Raw genomic sequence first — 19,935 nt, 5'->3', positions numbered from 1 at the left:
GCCGAGGGCAATCTGAAGTTTCTCAAATTATTTGCTAAACTTTAAATAGCTTTTAAAAGAATTGGCTAAATCTTAAAGAGAGTATCTAAAAGCGGTTACCCGGTGCTATTTTTACGATTATAGAAGCCGGATACTGCGGGCCTGAGGAAACGCCTCAAAGCAGTGGAAATGACATCAGGTAGCCACTTTTGAGCATATTGTTTAAAATATATTCACAATTTATAATATATTTAATGATTAGCCAATTTGTTCAAACTTCAGGACACGACGTCCTGAATTATAAACTTTTAATCTTTAAGTTCGAAAATTATGTCCAAAAATTTGAATCTAATATCCTGAATTTTAAATTAGTAGTTCAGAAATTCAGGACATTTAATTTTGAATTTCAAATTAGCAGATCAAAAATTCAGGATACTTAGCCAGCGTTTGGCCATAGATTCCCAAATTTGTTCTGAAAAATCTGATTCGGATGAAGTTTGGTTTGAAGATGAAAATGTGTTTGGACATCTGTTTTGGGTGAAGTTTGGTTTGAAAAAATATGAAACATGACTTATACCCATAAGTTCTAAAAACTATCACAAATACCCAACAATACCACTATAAATAACATTCATTATATTATCGCAAACCATAGTCCTGAACATAAATAAATTTGATACAAAATTATCATTTTTATAATGAACTACATGATACACTATCAGATGACCGAGAAGACGAAGCAACATCGTTACAAAATAATAAATGGTGGGCTCTTTTATAAAATACAAAAGTTTGGGGTAATTTTAAAAAAATATAATATTGATATTTTGGCCCAAAACAAGCTATTGAGCTGGTTTTGGGATTTGAGATTTGGCCAAAATATAGGCAAAATCTATGGCCAAACATGTGTTTGCCAAATAAAAATCAAGTTTATTTTGGCAAAATCTATGACCAAACGGGTCCTTAATCTTGATTCTTGAAGTTTGGATGAATTGGCTAATCTTTAAATATATTGTAAAGTATGAATATAATTTAAATAACAGACTTAAAAGTGGCTACGCACTTCGCCCCAAAGCATTCTTAGAACCCAACTTCCTCAAGCAGCCCAAACCCAGATCTAATTTATGGATAGGTTAGGGTTTTATTAGGCTGCTGTGTGCTGCTTCTCCTCATCAGCAACATATCAAACAAGAGTCTGAAGTTGGAGTCCTCTGTCACTCAGCAAACATGGGGTAAACTTTCTTCTTCTTTTTCCTCCATTTTTTTTCCATTTCGATTTACTTATTGCAATTATCCACCGCTATACATAATACATTACTTCCATTTGAACTTTCTCATTTGCTATCATCTGCTAGTGGCGCTATTATGGAAGTAAAAAGTAAAAGAGATTTTTTTTTTTTTTTTTTTTGGGATTCTGATTCTATATGTTCTATTAACTCTTATTTATTGTTAATTCTATCGAATGAATTATCTAAGGGAATGATTTCACGTTGATTGTTTTATTTTCCCTGCAAGCTGATGGTAATGGTAGATATGGTGAGTGTTTAAGTACGTTAGATCTGTGCAGGTACCAAAAATTGGCAGATTTAAATGCTTTTTTCCTTTGTGGCATAATGCATTTGTATGGAAAAAATGATGGCATGAATGTTCAGTAGGGAAATCCCAGTAATGTTACAAAATGATAAAAAAATGAACAAGTAATGTAGAGATTGAAATAAAAAAAGGAGTGTGGAGATTGTTACTTCATATCTTATTCAACCCTATCTTTCACAGGCTAAGTGTACCTACTTCTATGGTGCAAAATCCACCACAATAGTCACTAGACTTGAATAGACAGTGTAATAGATATACGTATAATCTACACAGTTCATTGGATTTATTATCTTGAAACAGATCGTCCCAACATGTTGGGTTATGGATATATAATGCAGAGTGTTGTGAATACATTAAACTAATCCTATACCTCTTTTCCCATGAACCATGTAAATTATACATGTGTGTATGAAGTCGGTGTACTTAATCCTTATGATTCTTAAGATGGATTTTAGATCCTATACATGTGGTGCTTTTAGAAGGATACACTTGTTCAAATAAATTTGGTGTTTTAAAGATAAACTTGATATTTTTTAATAAGTAGGGTATTTAGGTTAATAAGAAGGGTATTTATGTAATTTAACCTTTTAGTTTAGATTCTTACGTTTGTAAAAATGCAAATATAGATGTATATACTAGTTTTTCAGCACATGCATTACGCGTGGATTTCAAATCATTTAGTACATATGATTTTGGAAAACCCATTTATGGTTGAATGGAAAAATTATGAACCTTAAATCAAAAGGTTAAATTACCTAAATACCCTTCTTATTAACCCGAAAAACACCAAGTTCATCTATAACAGAGCCAAGTTTATTTGAAAGGTTTTAATGCTTCGATTTTACTAAAATATGATTATCAAAACTTGCAACTTTTACCCACCAAATGAAACTATTGGCTAAAGAAAAAATATCCAAAAGTATTACATCAAAATCAGATATAAGAGAAACAAGCCTTTAGATATATTATTCTATTTAAGATTTTAAAATTGGAAATGATGCAGAAAAGATTAACATGGAATGATAGGCACAAATCGAGAAATGGTCCAAATTCTATTCATTAATATCCTCAATTAAACTGAAGATAAAATGGAGAATCATGGAAAAGAAAATGGGGGGTTGTGTTTCAATTAAAAAAAGGTCCTATCTTTGTCAAGTTGACAAGAAATAGTAAGGGTATTTAAGGTCAAGGAAATAAAAAATGGGAAGAGTGCTACCTTAGTACACTCATCTAGTAGGTTAGCAAAACCCCCTCTCTCTCTCTCTCTCTCTCTATATATATATATATATATATATATATATATATATATATATAGGGTCTTGCTAACCTTTTAGATGAGAATGGAGAATCATGGAAAAGAAAATGGGGGGTTGTGTTACAATTACAAAAAGGTCCTATCTTTGTCAAGTTGACAAGAAATAGTAAGGGTATTTAAGGTCAAGGAAATAAAAAATGGGAAGAGTGCTACCTTAGTACACTCATCTAGTAGGTTAGCAAAACCCTATATATATATATATATATATTTGTATATATAGGGTCTTGCTAACCTATTACATTGCTATAGTAGGTTAGCATTGTCCCCGTTTTAATTTTCCTTTGACATCTTTATGAGTACATCGCTAAGACACTAAAATGTTGGGCTTTTCATCGTTATACCCTAAATACCAAAGTTTGGTCCTTCTTTCTCTTTCTTCTCCTTTGTGTTCCTGCAAATCTATTAAATGCAGATATACAATCACCATTTTTTTCATGAGTTAGAGCTCAAAGACTATAAAGTTGACTTCTTTAGAGTCTGGTCTTCATGGACTTATGGTTTTGTATTAGTCGAAGAAAGAATTGGATATAAGTTTGTTGGAAAAAAATGGAGTACGATTTAACTGGAAAAAGAAATGGAAAATAGTAAATCATTAGTAAATATGAAAGAATGGAGAAGGGGTGCCAATTTTTGTTTTGGTAAAGAAGGTATTTTTCGAAATAGAGAGGAGTAACCGCCGAAGAAGAGGAAAGATTAGAAAATTAAAATTGTAATGGCTAACGAACAAAGAGGAGTTGTCGACGGTGAAAATGAGTTCGCCCAAAAATGAACATGACCTTTTGATTTCACTGCCAATGAGGAATGTGGAGAGAGGCCTAGATGATGGGAAGAGGGCGTGTTTTATCAAATTTGGGTGAATGGACGAAACAGTCTCACCAATTACCATTAAAGAGATGATATGGGCTTTACGAGGATATTAAAGGAAAATTAAAAGGGGATACATTGCTAACTTATCACTCATTTATACATATTCTTAACCCTATGAAGAACACGCCTCAAGTGAGAATACTAATCTTTTCCATATCTCTTGCTATGCTTACTACTCTCTCCTTTTCAATTTATGTGCCATAGTATGACTGGAAAATGAGTTTAAGAAAGTAAGAATGACTTTTGTCATTTCTGGTCTTAAACATGCCATTACATTTGTCTAGCTATAAAAGCTTATCATTAAGGTAAAGTTGAAAGTTCTAGTTAAATTGTTTTCAAATATAGAAAGCTACCATTCTTTTCAGTACGAACTAAAAAGGAAAAATTACCACATAAATTCGAACAGGGAGTATTGTCTTAAACACATTATCAACACGGGTTTTCCGTCCACACTGCTTTCCTACATCTCTTGTCTGCTTCCCCTAAAGATCCTGCCAATTCTTAATGAATTACTACATGAATTTACAACAATTGTTTTGATCATTGTTGACTTGGGATCTACCAAAGTAAGTGTGGAGATTGTTACTCCCTCCGTTTCAATTTGTGTGAACCTATTTGACCGGGCACGGAGTTTAAGAAAAGAGAGGAGACTTTTAAACTTGTGGTGTAAATTGAGACACATTTTGTGTGGGGGTAAATTGTTTTCAAATAAGTAAAGGGTCATTCTTTTTGGCACGGATTAAAAAGTAAAAAGGTTCACTTAAATTGAAACGAAGGGAGTATTAGATAATCTCATTCAAGTGTGTATTTCATAGGGCTAAGATAGCCTATTTTAGGATGCAAACTTCACCCCAAGAATCAGAAGAGTTAAGGAGACAATGTATACATTATGCTCTATATGGTTCATAGAATAAGTTATCTATTAAATTGTCTACTTCAATCTTGTGACCCTTGGGATAGATTTTGCACTCTATAAAGTATTCTTAGCTCGATGATACATACAACTTGAGTGAGATAAACTAATAATAATCTCTACATCCTTATCAATCAAAAAATAGTCTCTACTTCCCTCTCTTTATATCTCTGTTCCTATATTACTTTATCTTATAGGATTTCTGTTATCAATTGATGCTAGACAGTGTGTCTATGAAATTTGTTGATAAAAATCCCTCATTAATTCACTTCCCTCAACCCAAAATGGACCTAAAATTCTTTTTGTAAGCTTCTGGCCGAGCTCTGAAGAACAAACTCTAAGCTACTAATTAAGAGATCTTTGCGGTTGGGAGAGATGATCATTGCCCATTAAGATTATGTTTGTGTTGCTTTGGACGATTAGTTCATTCTTGATTCCTATGATTTCTTGAGAAGGTACTAGTTGAAGGGGGAATGCATAGCCATATTGCTCATTAAACTATGTCATTATGGGTAAAATTTTGCAGGAAGACACGCGGTATGGGAGCTGGACGCAAGCTGAAGTCTCACCGCAGAAGGCAAAGGTGGGCTGACAAGTCCTACAAGAAGTCCCATCTTGGGAACGAATGGAAGAAGCCATTTGCTGGGTCATCCCATGCCAAAGGCATTGTGCTTGAGAAGATGTAGGTCCACTTTACTCTGTTTATAGTTACACTGTCCTCCAAGCGCAGATTTATAGAACTTGGCTCTAACCATCAAACTTGCTGGAATGTCTTGTGCAGAGGTATTGAAGCTAAGCAGCCAAACTCTGCTATTCGTAAATGTGCTAGGGTTCAACTCATCAAAAATGGGAAGAAGATTGCTGCTTTTGTCCCCAACGATGGTTGTTTGAACTACATTGAAGAAAACGTGCGTCCTTTTGCTTTCTCGTACTCTCTCCTTCACATGTCTCAACTTTTTCTTTTCAGTTTTCTTGTTGCTAACCTTGTTACATTGCAGGATGAGGTGTTGATCGCTGGATTTGGTCGTAAAGGACATGCCGTGGGAGATATTCCTGGTGTTAGGTTCAAGGTTGTGAAGGTTTCTGGTGTCTCTCTTCTGGCTCTCTTCAAGGAGAAGAAAGAGAAACCCAGATCTTAAGTTGCCCTCTTTGCCAAAATACTTTTAAGCATGTAACAGGCTATTAGCTATCTTGAGTTTGTGAACAAACAGTTTTTGATCTAGGTATTGTACTGGAAATTTTGGTTCTTTCCTGAAGTTCATATTGTTACCCTAAAGTATGTGGTAATTACCCTCCCCCACCCAAACCAAAAAAACGAGACTTCTCTAGAAGTTTATCTGGCAATTGTTCCAGCGACGTTAGTATTAAGAAGTTGTGATATTATAAGTGTTATAGATATGTCTCACATTGGACCATATCTCTTTACCAATATGACGGATGGTATAGGCAAAATTCAAAAGGTAGTTGGATTGTTTTCCTCCCTTTTGCATTTGACATGAAATAAAACTTCTGTCGAAGAAGGTAATGGAATAATTGAATGAGAACTCACTGAAATACTCCATATGCATAAGCTAATTACAATTCACAAGGCTGATGACTGTAAAGCTTGCTTTGCACTAATTTGGGCTTTGCATTATATAGTAAGAATTTTTCATATTCCATTTAAAAATTTTAAACTAAATTTATACATGTATAATTATTAGTAAAGCTCATACTTAATTTTGCAGTGCAATCTTTGCAAGGCAATTCATATATTATTAGTTATCGCATAATAATTTTTATATTATTATTAACGCAATAACATACAATGTAATTATGCATGAGTTGTTTTACGAGTGAGTGGTGGCTTTCATAAACACTGTCCTAAGATAAATCGCTTTTCAGGAAAATATATTTGAGAAAATGAATTACTATTTGAACAAGAAGCTTTTCCAAATACAAGCGGGGAGTTGATGCCAAAATCTGCTTAAGCTAACAAAATCTTGGACTTTACATTTTTCAAGAATGAAAGTTTATATCAGTCAGCAGATTAATCAGATCTTTTAATTAATTACTTAATTAAAGTGTTCATGAATAATTATTCTCATATTTTAACCAGCAATACAATCTCTTTGAAATTAGATATTCTAATATCAAACATTAATAAATATCATATATTTAATTCTTTATTTTACTTTAAACCCCCTCTCTCACTGTCAGTCTTTCATTCCTTTTGTAGTATAAGCATCAAAATTCTCCGTCATCGTCTCCGATTCTACTAGCTCAACTATCTGTATATCAATTTTTTTTTTCCAGTTTTGCACTCATTTGGAATTTGTGGTAAGTTTTCAATCTCTCTTCATCACCCTGCAATTTGTGTTCTTTTTGGAAATAAGATCAGTTCGTACATTGTTGCTTTGTTTTCAAAACAAGTTTTAGTTGTTCAATTTACGTTCAAAATTGAGGCCAAAAAAAAAATGCTTGAAAGATAACTAACATAATGTTGCTTAATAATTGAATCATAACCACCTTTGGTTTCTCGAATTTAAGATAATTTTGTTGAAAGTGAGTTGATTTGTGTAAAGTCCAAAAATTTGTGAAATGCATATCAGACTATGATTTCAATTTTCAAATTTCAAACCACATTGATTCTGGATGGAACTATGTTACTGCACATATTTTTTTTCCTCAACATTTTGGTAGAAAGCTGGAATATTGGAAACATTTCTGCTGAATTTTTAAGATTATGAGAGAATATCTTGTTTCATTATCCAAAAGGTTAGAAACACTTAGAAAAAAATAAGTTAATGATATGCCCTTTATTGCCTGCACTATATTTTTTTTTTGGCGTTCTCATTTGATCAATTAGTATGGAATTTAGCCTTTTGTTGAATTTCTATCGAACTAATGCTGCATTTCTCTTCAGTATCAAGAACGCAGGTCTTGCCGCAAGTTCAGTAATTGGAAGCAGCTTTATTTATCATAGGCTAGTGATTTTACTGTTAGCTGAGGACATGCATCAGCTGAAGCAGGTAGAGCCTGTTTTGAAGAGGCCAAGAGGGTTATAGTTTCTAAAGATTTGGGATATGAAGGCCATGTTAAAGCAAATTATTATCATTCAAGTACAACGGTAAACTAGGGAACAGGATTTTGATTGTGCTCGAGTACAGGTTAAGACCTCTGATTACTCTCAGTCCTCATTGCTTTGATGAGAGATATTTCATTCTTGCAACATGCCTCAAAAATCATTCATCACCCTCTCTCTTATCCCCTTCATTCTGGCATATACACTCATCTGCGTCGACCCACCAATAGAGTCTGAGCCATTAATTTCTAGTAGCTCTGATTGCTACCAACATGACCAGAAGCAACAATCTGATAGCAGAAATTATATTGTTCGATTCTATCATTATAGGACAGCTGAAGATCATTGGCATTGTCTTCACGACCACTTGAAATTTAAGGGTTGGCAATGGATTGAGCGGAAAAATCCAGCTGCGAGATTTCTCACTGACTTTGGATTGGTGGCAATCGACGTATCAGTGAACGAACTCTTGCTAGAAAAGTTTAGGAAATTGGACCTTGTAAAAGACGTTTCATTGGATTTGAGCTATCAAAGGATAGTTCTTGAAGAGAAAAGTGAGAAGATTGGGGTTTTCACCAATGGGAAGAAGAGGCCAGGAAAGATTTTTACTGCTATGTCCTTCAGTGAAGGTCAAAACTACGGAGTGGCCAACACTAGTGAAATGAAGATTAACTGGAATAGACATCTATTAATGCAGGCAAGACCGCTGATATGTTTGTATTTTTTTTAATGTATGCATTTACTATAATTTACGTCGTTGGAACGAATGCAACTTTTCTTTTTGCAATCATGACATGTGATAGAGTCAACTTTATTGCATGGAATATGTTCTCAGGAAATTAATCTCATTCATTTTCCTTTTGTCTTTGTCCTTTTCCTATTTTTGTCTAATCAAGTGTTCGTTCTTCTATTAATTTGTCATGATGCTGAGACTCCGTAGTGAGAAAAATATGAGAAAGATTAGAGAATGGTTGAAGACTAAGTTCTTACAACTGATTCTTTTTATCGGCACACTTTACGGTGTATAGAGCTGTGATTTCCCGAAGTGGGATATCATAAGCATAACTATTTACCTATTTACACTTAACTATCTAACACTCCCTTTCTAGCGCTTGTTACATATGTAACTAATTCAGGGACTAGTGAAGAACTTGCGGATATATCTACAATCTAAGTGTTCGACTGCACGAGCCTTGTGCCAATATCTTCTGAGATTATCTTCTCTCTGACAAAGTTACAATTGATTTTATTTGTTTATTTCTTTCATGACATACTGAATTCAACACAATATGAAGAGAAACTTGATTATTACACAGAAGCTGCACCTTACTGATCAGTACAAATTTTAATCTTTGTGAGATAATCCATATATTTCGCAAGTTGTCACTGCGATGGCCCAATATTCTGCTTTTGCACTGGTTCTAGCGACCATTTTTTTAAAAAGTCTTTCTAGACACCAAATTACCTCTAAAGAGAACCACTTCTATATCCTTAGATAACTAAGAGGCTCACTTTAACTTGGTTGGAGCTTAACATTCAGATCTGAGAGTGTCAATTGGTCTATAATTTGTCATTCTTATTTCCTCAAGGTTATCGGGGCATACTTCCTTCTTGAAAAGCATGGACTGCATTCTTTGAGTGTCTGGGTCCCACGTTGCTGCTCTATTTTCCTTTTCATTTTTAGATTGAACATATTGCTGTTGTTCGCTGTATTTTTCTTGATAAACTTGTTGTCTGTCCTGTATGATTATTTTGCAGAAATCTCAAGTCACATCCCTCTTTGGGGCACATGAGCTTTGGTCAAAAGGGCATACTGGTGCTAAGGTCAAAATGGCCATTTTTGATACAGGTATCCGGGCAGATCACCCGCATTTTCGTAATATCAAGGTATCTTATCTTTTCTCTTTTTAATATATTTTTTTGATCAAAGAAATGCTGTAGTTGAATCCAATGACGTTTGAGGCTTGACATTTACATTTACATACGTGTCAATGCGGTACCATCTTTACCTCATTAGTAACAGACAGTCGGCTTGCTACCTGATTAAATTTCAGGAACGCACAAATTGGACCAATGAAGATACATTGAATGATAATGTAGGACACGGGACATTTGTAGCTGGTGTTATTGCTGGTCAGGATGAAGAATGCCTCGGTTTTGCTCCAGATGCGGAAATCTATGCTTTCCGTGTATTTACAGATGCACAGGTAATGGATTGTTTTGAATACGTATTCCAATTCCTTTTCTTTTGGGGTGTGATGGTGCTTTATTTTCTTAAACTGTTTAAGTAAGCTGAGACTTGAAGATCTGCAACAATCTGGCATCTTGGATTAGTGCCTCTAATTTATTGTACTGATGTTTTATACAAGTTTGCTGCTTGCTGAGTGCTAATGATGATTTCCATTAGGTCCTTTCATTGTTAATATCAGCAAGGCAAATTCTTGATGTGTTAAGATCCTTCCCTTCCCCCGCCCCCTCCAGTTTTGCTGCTAGTAGAGTGCGCCACATCTGCCTCATGAATATGGTGAACCTAATATAGCAAATTCTTGCAATCATAGTCTTTAATATAGACCATTGTGGTCCGGCCCTTCCCCGGATCCTGCGGATAGCGGGAGCTTAGTGCACCGGGCTGCCCTTTTATAGTCTTTAATGAAAAGTTCATCTTCAATCCCAACAACCCTGATGGCATTGGAATGGAAGAAAGAGTACTTTAGATTGCCTAGTCTCCGTAAATGACAAGTTTTGCTTCTGCACCCTTTTTTTTTGATTGTTAAAGGTAATTTTATTGATAACCCAGCAGCAAGGAGATGCTGAAAAAGTACTAACAGCCTTTACAGTTGCAAATGTAAAGAACTCAAAAAAGTCTATCATGGCTTCTATGTCATTTGCCCTAGCCATGTTACACCAAAAAAATAGAAGAGAGATGCATCTGTACTTTATACCTTTGTTGCGCGGACTTTCAAAATGCTGCCGCACCCGTCTTGGATCCTAAAAAAATACACTACTTTTGGAGGATCCGACACGCATCCGGCAATACTTTTGAAGAGTCTGAGCAACATAGCTTTATGCTACTTACAGATTCAGCTTTGCTTTCAAAAATTCTTGCATTCCTTTCTTTCCAGATTACCCACCAACGAGCGCAGGGAATAGAGTTCCAAGTTTTTACTTTTGTCTTTCCATCCCTTTGATGCACCAGCAAGGCAGCACTGTAGCAATTCCATAGCTGTATTTGGTGCTATCCAGTTAACTCCTAAGATGCTGAAAAAGAGGTCCCAGATTTTCTTGGTGAATGAGCAGTGAATAAATAGGTGGTTAATACTTAATATCCTCATTCTGCCCTTCACAAAGTGGACATCTGCTACACATAGTGACCCCTCTTTTTGAAGATTTTCATGAGTTAAACATGCTCCATGAGCAACCAACCAGGTAAAGCACTCTACCTTCAAAGGTGCCTTATTCCTCCAAATGCACTTCCACGGCCAAAGAGGGATGCTGGCTGAGAGGTCTCTTTGAAGTTTATAGCACCCTTTCATGGTGAATTTCCCTTTCACATCACCCTTCCAAATAAGAGAATTAGATCTAGACGATACAGGCATTGTATTGTGAAGCTATAACAGTAACGAAGATACAGTGTCCTCTTCCCAATCGTTTTGCTTCTGCAGCTTATTTTGAGCAAGCTCTAACTTATTGTCGTGTAGCTGTAAAGTCTTGGAAGATTATGAACCTTGATATGCACATTTATCTCATACCCTTTCCCGAGGCCAAGCACACTGATTGTAGTTAGTGGTGGGGTCCATATTACTTGCTAGGTTATTGCACATATAATATTTCTTCTGCCATCTTATTATTACTTTAATGATCAAAATGCAACTATTTTTCAGGGGATTGGGGAGGGAGGACATTGCTTACTTTTATGTTTTAGAAAAGCCAGGAACTTTTCTTCTAATTCTATGCAATCTATGTTTTATATTTCGTTTTTTAAGGAAGCACATAATATTACCCACAGGTTTGGGCTACTCCTAAACCCCACCAACCTGGTGGATCTTTTGATTAAAAAAAAACTATTACCCACTGTTGGCAAGGTATAAGCGGTTTGAAATGTTATATAACAACTGTATGCGCTGTTTTAGATATTATAACAAGTAACAGTGTTTCTGATAATAAATTGGAAAACAAAATTACTTACATAAGGGAGGCATTAAATACTATTTTCCTTTCATGGAGATTTGAGGCAAAGACCTTATTGATCTTGGACCTCAGTTGTTCCACTTAAGCTACCTATCATTGTTTCTACACAATCTATTGATTTCAGTAGATACAGATCATATCTGCAATTAAGGACAATCAAGATGATATGGAGTACTTGCCCCCGGGCTTTGGTCTAGTGGTAAGAGAGCAGCAAGTGATGCGTGGTTAGACGCATCACGGGTTCGAACCCTTGATGTGGGGGTTTGAAAGAGAGTCTATTCACACAAAAAAGATCAATCTTGTAGCACCCAAGGGTGGAGGGGTAGTGTTCAATGAAGTGGGCTAAAATCTTGGAGACTAGGGTTCAAATCCCAGCCCATGATATCTACCCATGGAGTTACCCGGTACCTGTGCTAGTGGGAGGTTGCAGGTACCCGGTGGAATAGTCGAGATGTGGCAAGTTTGGCCTTGACACCATTATTATAAAATAACAATAAAAAGGTTAGAAAATAAAAAGATCAATCTTGTAATGATCAATTTAGCATTATGAGAAATGTCTCTTCAGTTTATCGCAGGTCTCTTACACGTCGTGGTTTCTCGATGCATTTAATTACGCAATTGCAACCAATATGGATGTTCTGAATTTGAGCATCGGTGGACCTGATTATTTGGATCTCCCTTTTGTGGAAAAGGTGAGGTAACTGATCTATTAGTTTATTTTTATTATTTCTATGTGGTATGATATTGGATTGCATTTTGTCTACAGCTTAGGCATTGAAATAATCTTGCTGTTGTTCCATGACTCCACATAATTATTGTCTAAGTTTCGGTATAATTTATGGTCTTGGAAGTATTAAAACTTTGATTTTAATTGGCAGCTTGTTAATCTTATATTTCTTTATGTAGTACAAGGATTTTAATTACCTTTGGTGAGCTTATTGGGGCATTTGTTTCATGAGATCTATTAATTTTGCAAGCTGAACTATGTCATGGAGTCTTAAACACAAGGGTTGTATATTATATGTAGTACTCATTTTTGTAGAAAAATTCTGAGTTGTTTAAGCCTGTCATTTCACTGAAATTAGCATTCCTTTCAGCAGGACCTGAAACAACATTAGCAGAACTTTTCACCTTTCTATTGATGAGATGTACAACAACAACAATAGTTACGCCTTAGTTCCAAGCTAGTTGGGTTGGCTAATGAATCCTCATCATCCATTCTGCTCCATTTGGTGTCATTTAATATGCAATAGTTTGTATATGTATAAATCTAGAGGTTCTTTTGTACTGACATACAAATTTCTAGAGAGTCTATAAAAGTTCCTAGAGTCACTGGACCTAAGTAAGCGCACTACCATGACTACACTTTGATTAATAGTCGATCTTTTGAGTCTGCATGAATTTTACGAGATTAAAGGTCTTCTGAGACAGCTTACTTCCTTGTGATTCTAGGTATGCATCTCTTTTGGCGCCTTCAATCATCATGGTTTCACACCTAAAGACCAATTTCTTTGGAGGTTTAGTTAGGACATAATAAGATCATCTCAACTACATTTTCTTATTTTATCCTCTATGTTCTGTCAAATGTAATCATTGCTGGTTTTCTGAAAACTTGTATGACCATACATCCATCTTGCATATGCATTTCGGTGAGGCTCATCTTTCTAGTATAAAGCCAAACATTGTACTCCGCCATAATATTTCTAGTCTTGTAACCATTGTCTTAACTTGTCATTCACTCTGATAGGTATCCTCTTATTGCAGAAACCTCCATAGCACTTCTCCATTTCAACCATTCTATTTAAATTTGATGTGATAAATCTTCATGGATCATACTATTTTCATGGAAAATTGAGCTTAGATATTTGAATTTTATGCATTTAGGTGGAAATCTTATCTAATCTCACCTCAATATAAAGCAACTGAATATATAAGTCTCTCTTCATAGTTGCTTTATATTTATGGACGTAATTAATATTTTTGCTAGGTTTGGGAGCTTACTGCAAACAATATTATCATGGTTTCCGCTATTGGAAATGATGGACCACTTTATGGTACTCTTAACAATCCAGCAGATCAAAGTGATGTTATTGGTGTTGGTGCCATTGATCAAACCAATCATATAGCGTCATTTTCTTCACGTGGAATGAGTACCTGGGAGATTCCTCATGGGTATCATGCCTTTCTCCTTTCTTTGCTATGTATTATTCTTTTCACTGGAGTATAGTCGTTATACAGACTAGTCCTTTATTTTTCTGCCCTCTCCTTCCCTGTATTAAAGTTGTGTTCTGTATATGACCACATAGGAAGTCAATGAGTGTGTGGATGTACCAGCTTCATTAAAAAAAGATGCCTTTAAAAATCAGCTCTTCGAAACAAACGAGCATTTTATGAGCTTTGTTTTATCCATGGTTTTGATGTTTCGAGTAAAATTCTGCTGAGCGGAAAATGATGGGTGAAAATGGCAAAATCTTTGTGGATGAACAGGAGTATGGCATCTGTTGAATGCGTCTTGTTTTTATGCACTCAGCTTCTAAGGAAAAAATAAAAGGAATAGAGATGAACTGTAAACATTAAAAAATAGAAAAAATTCACAATTAAGTTCTTTGCTTCATTTTCTTTTTCTATTTTTGATATTTTAGGTTCTTGCTTTTCTAATGACAGTTCAATAATTACACTTGTCTATCAAACCATAGATTCTTAACAATACTGTGCCCTGACAGTTATGGTCGTGTAAAGCCAGACATTGTTGCATATGGACGTGAGATCATGGGATCCAAAATCACCACAGGTTGTAAAAGATTATCTGGCACAAGTGTGGCGAGTCCTGTTGTTGCTGGCATAGTATGTCTCCTTGTTAGTATCATACCTGAGAGCAAGCGAAAGGACATTCTAAATCCAGCTAGTGTCAAACAAGTGCTGGTTGAGGGGGCCGCTAAGCTTTCTGGTCCCAACTTATATGAGCAGGGTGCTGGCAGGGTTAATTTGTAAGTTTTGTATTTATTCCTGCTGTTCAAACATATTCACTGCATAGTTATATTTTGTCAACCTTCAACGTGAATGACAGGTTGGAGTCCTATAAAATTTTGAAGAGCTATAAACCTCGAGCAAGCATCTTTCCCAGTGTTCTTGATTACACTGATGGCCCTTACTCTTGGCCATTTTGCCGTCAACCACTTTATGCGGGTGCAATGCCAGTTATCTTTAATGCCACTATTTTAAATGGAATGGGTGTAATTGGTTACGTCGAGAGCCCACCTACCTGGCATCCTTCCAATGATGAAGGTAACCTTCTTAACATCCGTTTTACTTATTCAGATGTCATTTGGCCTTGGAGTGGTTATCTATCACTACACATGCAAATCAAAGAAGAAGGAGCTCAGTTTTTAGGAGAAATTGAAGGCAACATAACTGTCAAAATCTACAGCCCACCAGCTGTAGGAGAAAAGAGTCGTCGAATTAGTACCTGTGTCCTGCACTTGAAACTGCAAGTAATTCCTACTCCGCAAAGATCTGCACGAATATTATGGGATCAATTTCACAGCATCAAGTATCCGCCTGGTTATATTCCGATAGACTCCTTGGATATTAGGAATGACATGCTCGACTGGCATGGAGATCACCTGCATACAAATTTTCATTCACTGTTTGACATGCTAAGGGATACTGGATACTATATTGAAACTCTTGGCTCCCCTCTCACATGTTTTGATGCGAACCAGTATGGAACGCTTCTCCTGGTGGATCTCGAGGATGAGTACTTCCCTGAAGAGATCAAGAAGTTAAGAGATGATGTCATTACTTCAGGTCTTGGTCTAGCTGTATTTGCTGACTGGTATAATGTGAATGCAATGGTAAAGATGAGGTTCTTTGATGGTAATACCCATAGCTGGTGGACACCAGTAACTGGAGGTGCCAATGTTCCTGCCCTGAATGATCTTTTGGCTACCTTTGGGATTGCATTTGGTGATAAAATTCTAAATGGTGATTTTGTCCTCTCCAATAAACAAAATCAGTATGCATCTGGGGCTGATATTTTGAAGTTCCCAAGCAGTGGATACTTGCACCGCTTCCCCTTCCTGGATAGATCAGAGAGCAGGGCCACTCAGAGCATGACTAAGGTGAGCTAAGAAGACTGTTCATAATAAGTTTTTCCTAACCTATCCCTCACCTTTAGGTTCATAGAAGCCACAAGATTCTTTAGTAAGAGTTAGATGACACTGTCAAAACTTCTCTTTTAGCTTATCCCTGAACTGATATTGAGTATCTCTTTGAGGCTGTAGTGTTTTAGGGTACTCTAATCCAATGCTGAAGCACTTTGAAGTGAGTTAGCTTTCCGTAAGCGTGTGTATGTAATTTTCTATTGTCTTTTTTTTTTTTTTTTTTCCATTTTAAACCAGATTAAACACAATGTGTTACAGTTAGTCCAACCACCTTCCGCTACTGTCTGCCTCTCCAAGTTGTGTTCTAGAAGTCGACTTTATTTCATAAAGCTTTGATAATTGTACTGCTATTTTGGTGGGTAACTGAAGGGAAGTATGCTTTTCGTTATGACATAGAATTGTACTTCAATCTTCAATATCTTAAACAAATAATTGTCTGTTGTTACTTGCTTTAAATTGCACAAAAGGACACTGGGAAAAATATACATTATCCAATGAAGATTATGCCAATAATATTAGCATTCCTATCAATTTTCTAGGCAGTAGTTGAGCTGCCTATCTAACTCAATATATTTTATGAATGCAGATAGTTTCACCTATTCTTGGTCTTTTGGAGGTTGATGGGGGCCGAGTTGCAGTATATGGGGACTCAAACTGTTTGGACGGCAGCCATATGGTTACCGATTGTTATTGGCTTCTGAAGAAAATATTAGATTTTACTAGCAGAAATAAAAAAGATCCTGTACTTTTCTCAGATTCAGTTAGACAAAATACACCATTATATGTTGATAAGAACAAGCTACCATCGCGTAGAACAGATGTGAATTTTTCTATGTATTCTAGTGTTGTCGGAAAGGAATTGATCTGCGGGCGTGACTCAAGATTTGAAATATGGGAAACTAAGGGTTACAATTTACAGGCCAAGGGAAAGAACCGCAGATTGCCCGCCTATCCTGTCAATGACTTGGGTGGAGGTCTAAATTCTACTGTTGAAACACCGGTTTGGTTAATATCTAATTCAGCTCAGAAGAATGGTGACTCTCTTGAGAACAAGTACTGGAGTTCATTCTACAAAGATGATGTAAGAACTTTTAGTAGTCACTAGTCATTTGTTTATGAGACTCATTTTAAACAGATGTAATAGCTAATTTCATTTTTCCTCAATTGCAGATTGACGTTCCTCTTCTGGTTGCTAGTCACTGGTTTGTGCGGGCAATTGTTGCCATAATTGGTAAGTGCAACATTGTACTATTTGATGATTCACATAGTTCTGTTAATTATTCTTATGAACTTTTGCAAATACTATTAGGTCTACTGCTCTTATTCTGGCGCATGCAAAAGCGTGGCAGGAGGAGGAGAAGATCGAGCTCAGGTCTATTGTACGCAGCCTTATAGTAGACCACAAGGTTCAGGGAAGGGCCGGACCACAAGGTCTATTGTACGCAGCCTTACCTTGCATTTTTGCAAGAGGCTGTTTCCACGGCTCGAACCCGTGATCTCCTAGTCACATGACAACAACTTTACAAGTTACGCCAAGGCTCTCATTTTACTAATTTATAGCCCTAATTTGACATGTATTCTACATTTTAGCATTACTGTGCCTCCTCATATCGATGCAAGTTGGTGCTTATCCATGTTCAAGAGTTTCTTAGCTGCTAATGGCGGTGACATTCACTTCACCACCATCAAAAGCAATGTCCGCCATGTAGTCCGCTAGTGCATTCCCTCCCCTCAAAGTGTGCTTGAAATAAAAGGTACCTTGTCGCATTAATCTCTGGATATCTTCTACTATATTGGCAATAGACCATGAGCAAGACCGCGAACCATCAATAATATCATCATTGGGAACATTCAAAGTGAAAGTTGAAAGACTAAAATGCCCCGATAAAGCTGAATGATATTTTTGCCCCTCAATCAAAAACCAATCCAATAACATTTTCGTACAAAGATGTAAGTGTACACTCAAATAATGATATCGAAATAAATTAGAAAAGTATTTCTCTTTATTAATACAAAACTGACGAATTTGAAATGTTTTGACGTATTCAATACAAATTATAGGCCAGATTCATTTACAGAATGAAAAATCTGTTTGAACAGTAACACTCTTCATTGCTATTTAATGATATAATAAAATTATAAGTATCTCAAAAACGTGAAAGGTAAGAAATAGATAATTAATGGAGTTATAAGGTGTATATCATCTTTCATCATTGTGACAAATTTTTATTCGTCAGCTTCCTTCAGTTTTCATTTTTTTTGTTGCACAATTAAAAAAAAAAGAAAAACGTCTATCGTTTGAACGAACTCTTGAACCAAAGCAATTCACTATAGAAGAGAGGTCGATGATATAAATAAAAGCTCGAAATTTCTTACTGCGTAGAGATACAGCAGTGGATGAATTATTCCATTTCAAGGTGGGACATTTCTTTTTATATAATACTCCTATTGAATTATATTTTCCTTTTTTTTTATAGCTAAATTTGCTGAATTTCATTTCTATCGTTGCCATATTTGTTATTGGTTGTTTCGTTAGGACCTAAATTTTTTGCAACTATATGCTTGGACAGTGGATAACAAAGATTGAAGACGCCAAATTCTCCTTTCCTGTCTATCATTCAATAGCGTTGAGCAACAGCCATCATCTTGAGTCGTGATTTCCATATCGTTTTTTAATCATTTTAACCAGTTCCCCTTTTCCTCTAAAAAATGTCAGTCCTTTATTTAGAAAATGAAAAAGAAATACAAGAGAAAAAAAATATTGATTTATTTTTATCTTTCTTGGAGTATCTAAAAAGTAGTGACAATTCTAAGAAACAGTCGGTTAAAGTTTTTTTTAATAAGGAATGGCTGCCATAAAAGATTTTAAAATGGAAATATAATCAAAAAGATGATCGCCAAGTAGGTGGTAGCGTGACAAAAGAAAGAATATTCGTATTCTGCAGTACCATATGTACGTTTAGATTGATTTTTAGGTAATACTAAAATCTTATTAATTCATTCTAATAAATGATATTCTTTTCCATGAATTAATTATAATCTTTTATGTAATTTATATATCAAAGTAGTAATAATGACGGATGGATGTCGTATTTGCAGTGGCGGACGCACGTGGTGGCAATCCCGCTTCATCAAAAAATAATACTGTGTATATGTATAAATTAGAATTAAAGCTGCATAATTTTTGTATAAATATTTTGTTTGAACCCACTTGACAACTACTATTTTACGACTAAAGTTATAAACTTCTAAGATTGAATCCGCTTGCACAAAATCCTGGGTCCACCACTGACTTGCAGAGTTGCGGTTTCCATGAATTAGAAATACCATATATGTTATAACTATTTCATATTCAATTTTGTAAATATTATTGAGTATTTTATTTCGTAATGATATGAGACTGAAAGAAAGCAAAATATTGTTTTATGATATGAAGCTACCTTTGTCTAACATAATAGATTGACATCTTCACTATAATTCTTTCTTCTTGTCTTTGCACTAATTTATGGTGAGCAGTGAGCTTAAGTTTGGCACTATGGGACAGTGGCGGACCCAGTATTTTACACAAACGGATTCAAAAAAAATAATACAACGATAGACATTAGTATAAGCGGTGTTGTATGACAAGCATATAAGGTTTGATCACTTTTTTTTTCTCAAAAAAAATCTCAAAATAAAGTCATTTTAAAGTCGTGCTCTATAGTTTTAACAAAGTTAAAAATATTTTTAAAAAAATACAAAAGTTATATGTTTCTATTTTTAGCAATTTATCTATTTAATTTAACAAATTTTACTTCAAGAAATTCAGTTTAAAAAAAGTACTAGCCCTAAGATATTAATATAAAATCAAGAT

The 19,935-nt window shown here is 35.3% G+C and overlaps 2 protein-coding genes across 2 annotated transcripts; both read left to right on the top strand.

The window, feature by feature from the left end:
• Positions 1-1,055: 1,055 nt before the first annotated feature.
• On the top strand, positions 1,056-5,943 carry LOC104087575 (small ribosomal subunit protein uS12). The gene is made up of 4 exons (XM_009592088.4): positions 1,056-1,211; positions 5,194-5,349; positions 5,449-5,575; positions 5,666-5,943. The coding sequence occupies exons 1-4, from the start codon at positions 1,207-1,209 to the stop codon at positions 5,804-5,806; spliced, it is 429 nt and encodes a 142-aa protein (XP_009590383.1). The 5' UTR covers positions 1,056-1,206; the 3' UTR covers positions 5,807-5,943.
• An 820-nt stretch (positions 5,944-6,763) lies between these two features.
• LOC104087576 (subtilisin-like protease SBT6.1) lies at positions 6,764-17,853 on the top strand. Its single transcript, XM_018767894.3, has 11 exons — positions 6,764-6,986; positions 7,573-8,428; positions 9,490-9,618; positions 9,786-9,938; positions 12,495-12,611; positions 13,907-14,091; positions 14,643-14,906; positions 14,987-16,040; positions 16,669-17,163; positions 17,253-17,313; positions 17,392-17,853. The coding sequence occupies exons 2-11, from the start codon at positions 7,880-7,882 to the stop codon at positions 17,475-17,477; spliced, it is 3,093 nt and encodes a 1,030-aa protein (XP_018623410.1). The 5' UTR covers positions 6,764-6,986; positions 7,573-7,879; the 3' UTR covers positions 17,478-17,853.
• Positions 17,854-19,935: the final 2,082 nt, after the last annotated feature.

This window comes from Nicotiana tomentosiformis, chromosome 2 (genome assembly GCF_000390325.3).
Source record: "Nicotiana tomentosiformis chromosome 2, ASM39032v3, whole genome shotgun sequence".
Classification (NCBI taxonomy): domain Eukaryota; kingdom Viridiplantae; phylum Streptophyta; class Magnoliopsida; order Solanales; family Solanaceae; genus Nicotiana; species Nicotiana tomentosiformis.
The sequence above is the reverse complement of the archived record's forward strand: the minus strand, read 5'-3'. Positions and strand labels throughout refer to the sequence as shown.

Bases quoted from the DNA above. Each gene is read 5' to 3' on its own strand.
- LOC104087575 (XM_009592088.4), top strand. The intron at 5,350-5,448 runs GTAGGTCCACTT...TGTCTTGTGCAG, and splicing joins GGCATTGTGCTTGAGAAGAT to AGGTATTGAAGCTAAGCAGC. The intron at 5,576-5,665 runs GTGCGTCCTTTT...GTTACATTGCAG, and splicing joins TGAACTACATTGAAGAAAAC to GATGAGGTGTTGATCGCTGG.
- LOC104087576 (XM_018767894.3), top strand. From the start codon at position 7,880: ATGCCTCAAAAATCATTCATCACCCTCTCTCTTATCCCCTTCATTCTG. The intron at 8,429-9,489 runs GCAAGACCGCTG...ATTATTTTGCAG, and splicing joins ATAGACATCTATTAATGCAG to AAATCTCAAGTCACATCCCT. The intron at 17,314-17,391 runs GTAAGTGCAACA...AAATACTATTAG, and splicing joins GGCAATTGTTGCCATAATTG to GTCTACTGCTCTTATTCTGG.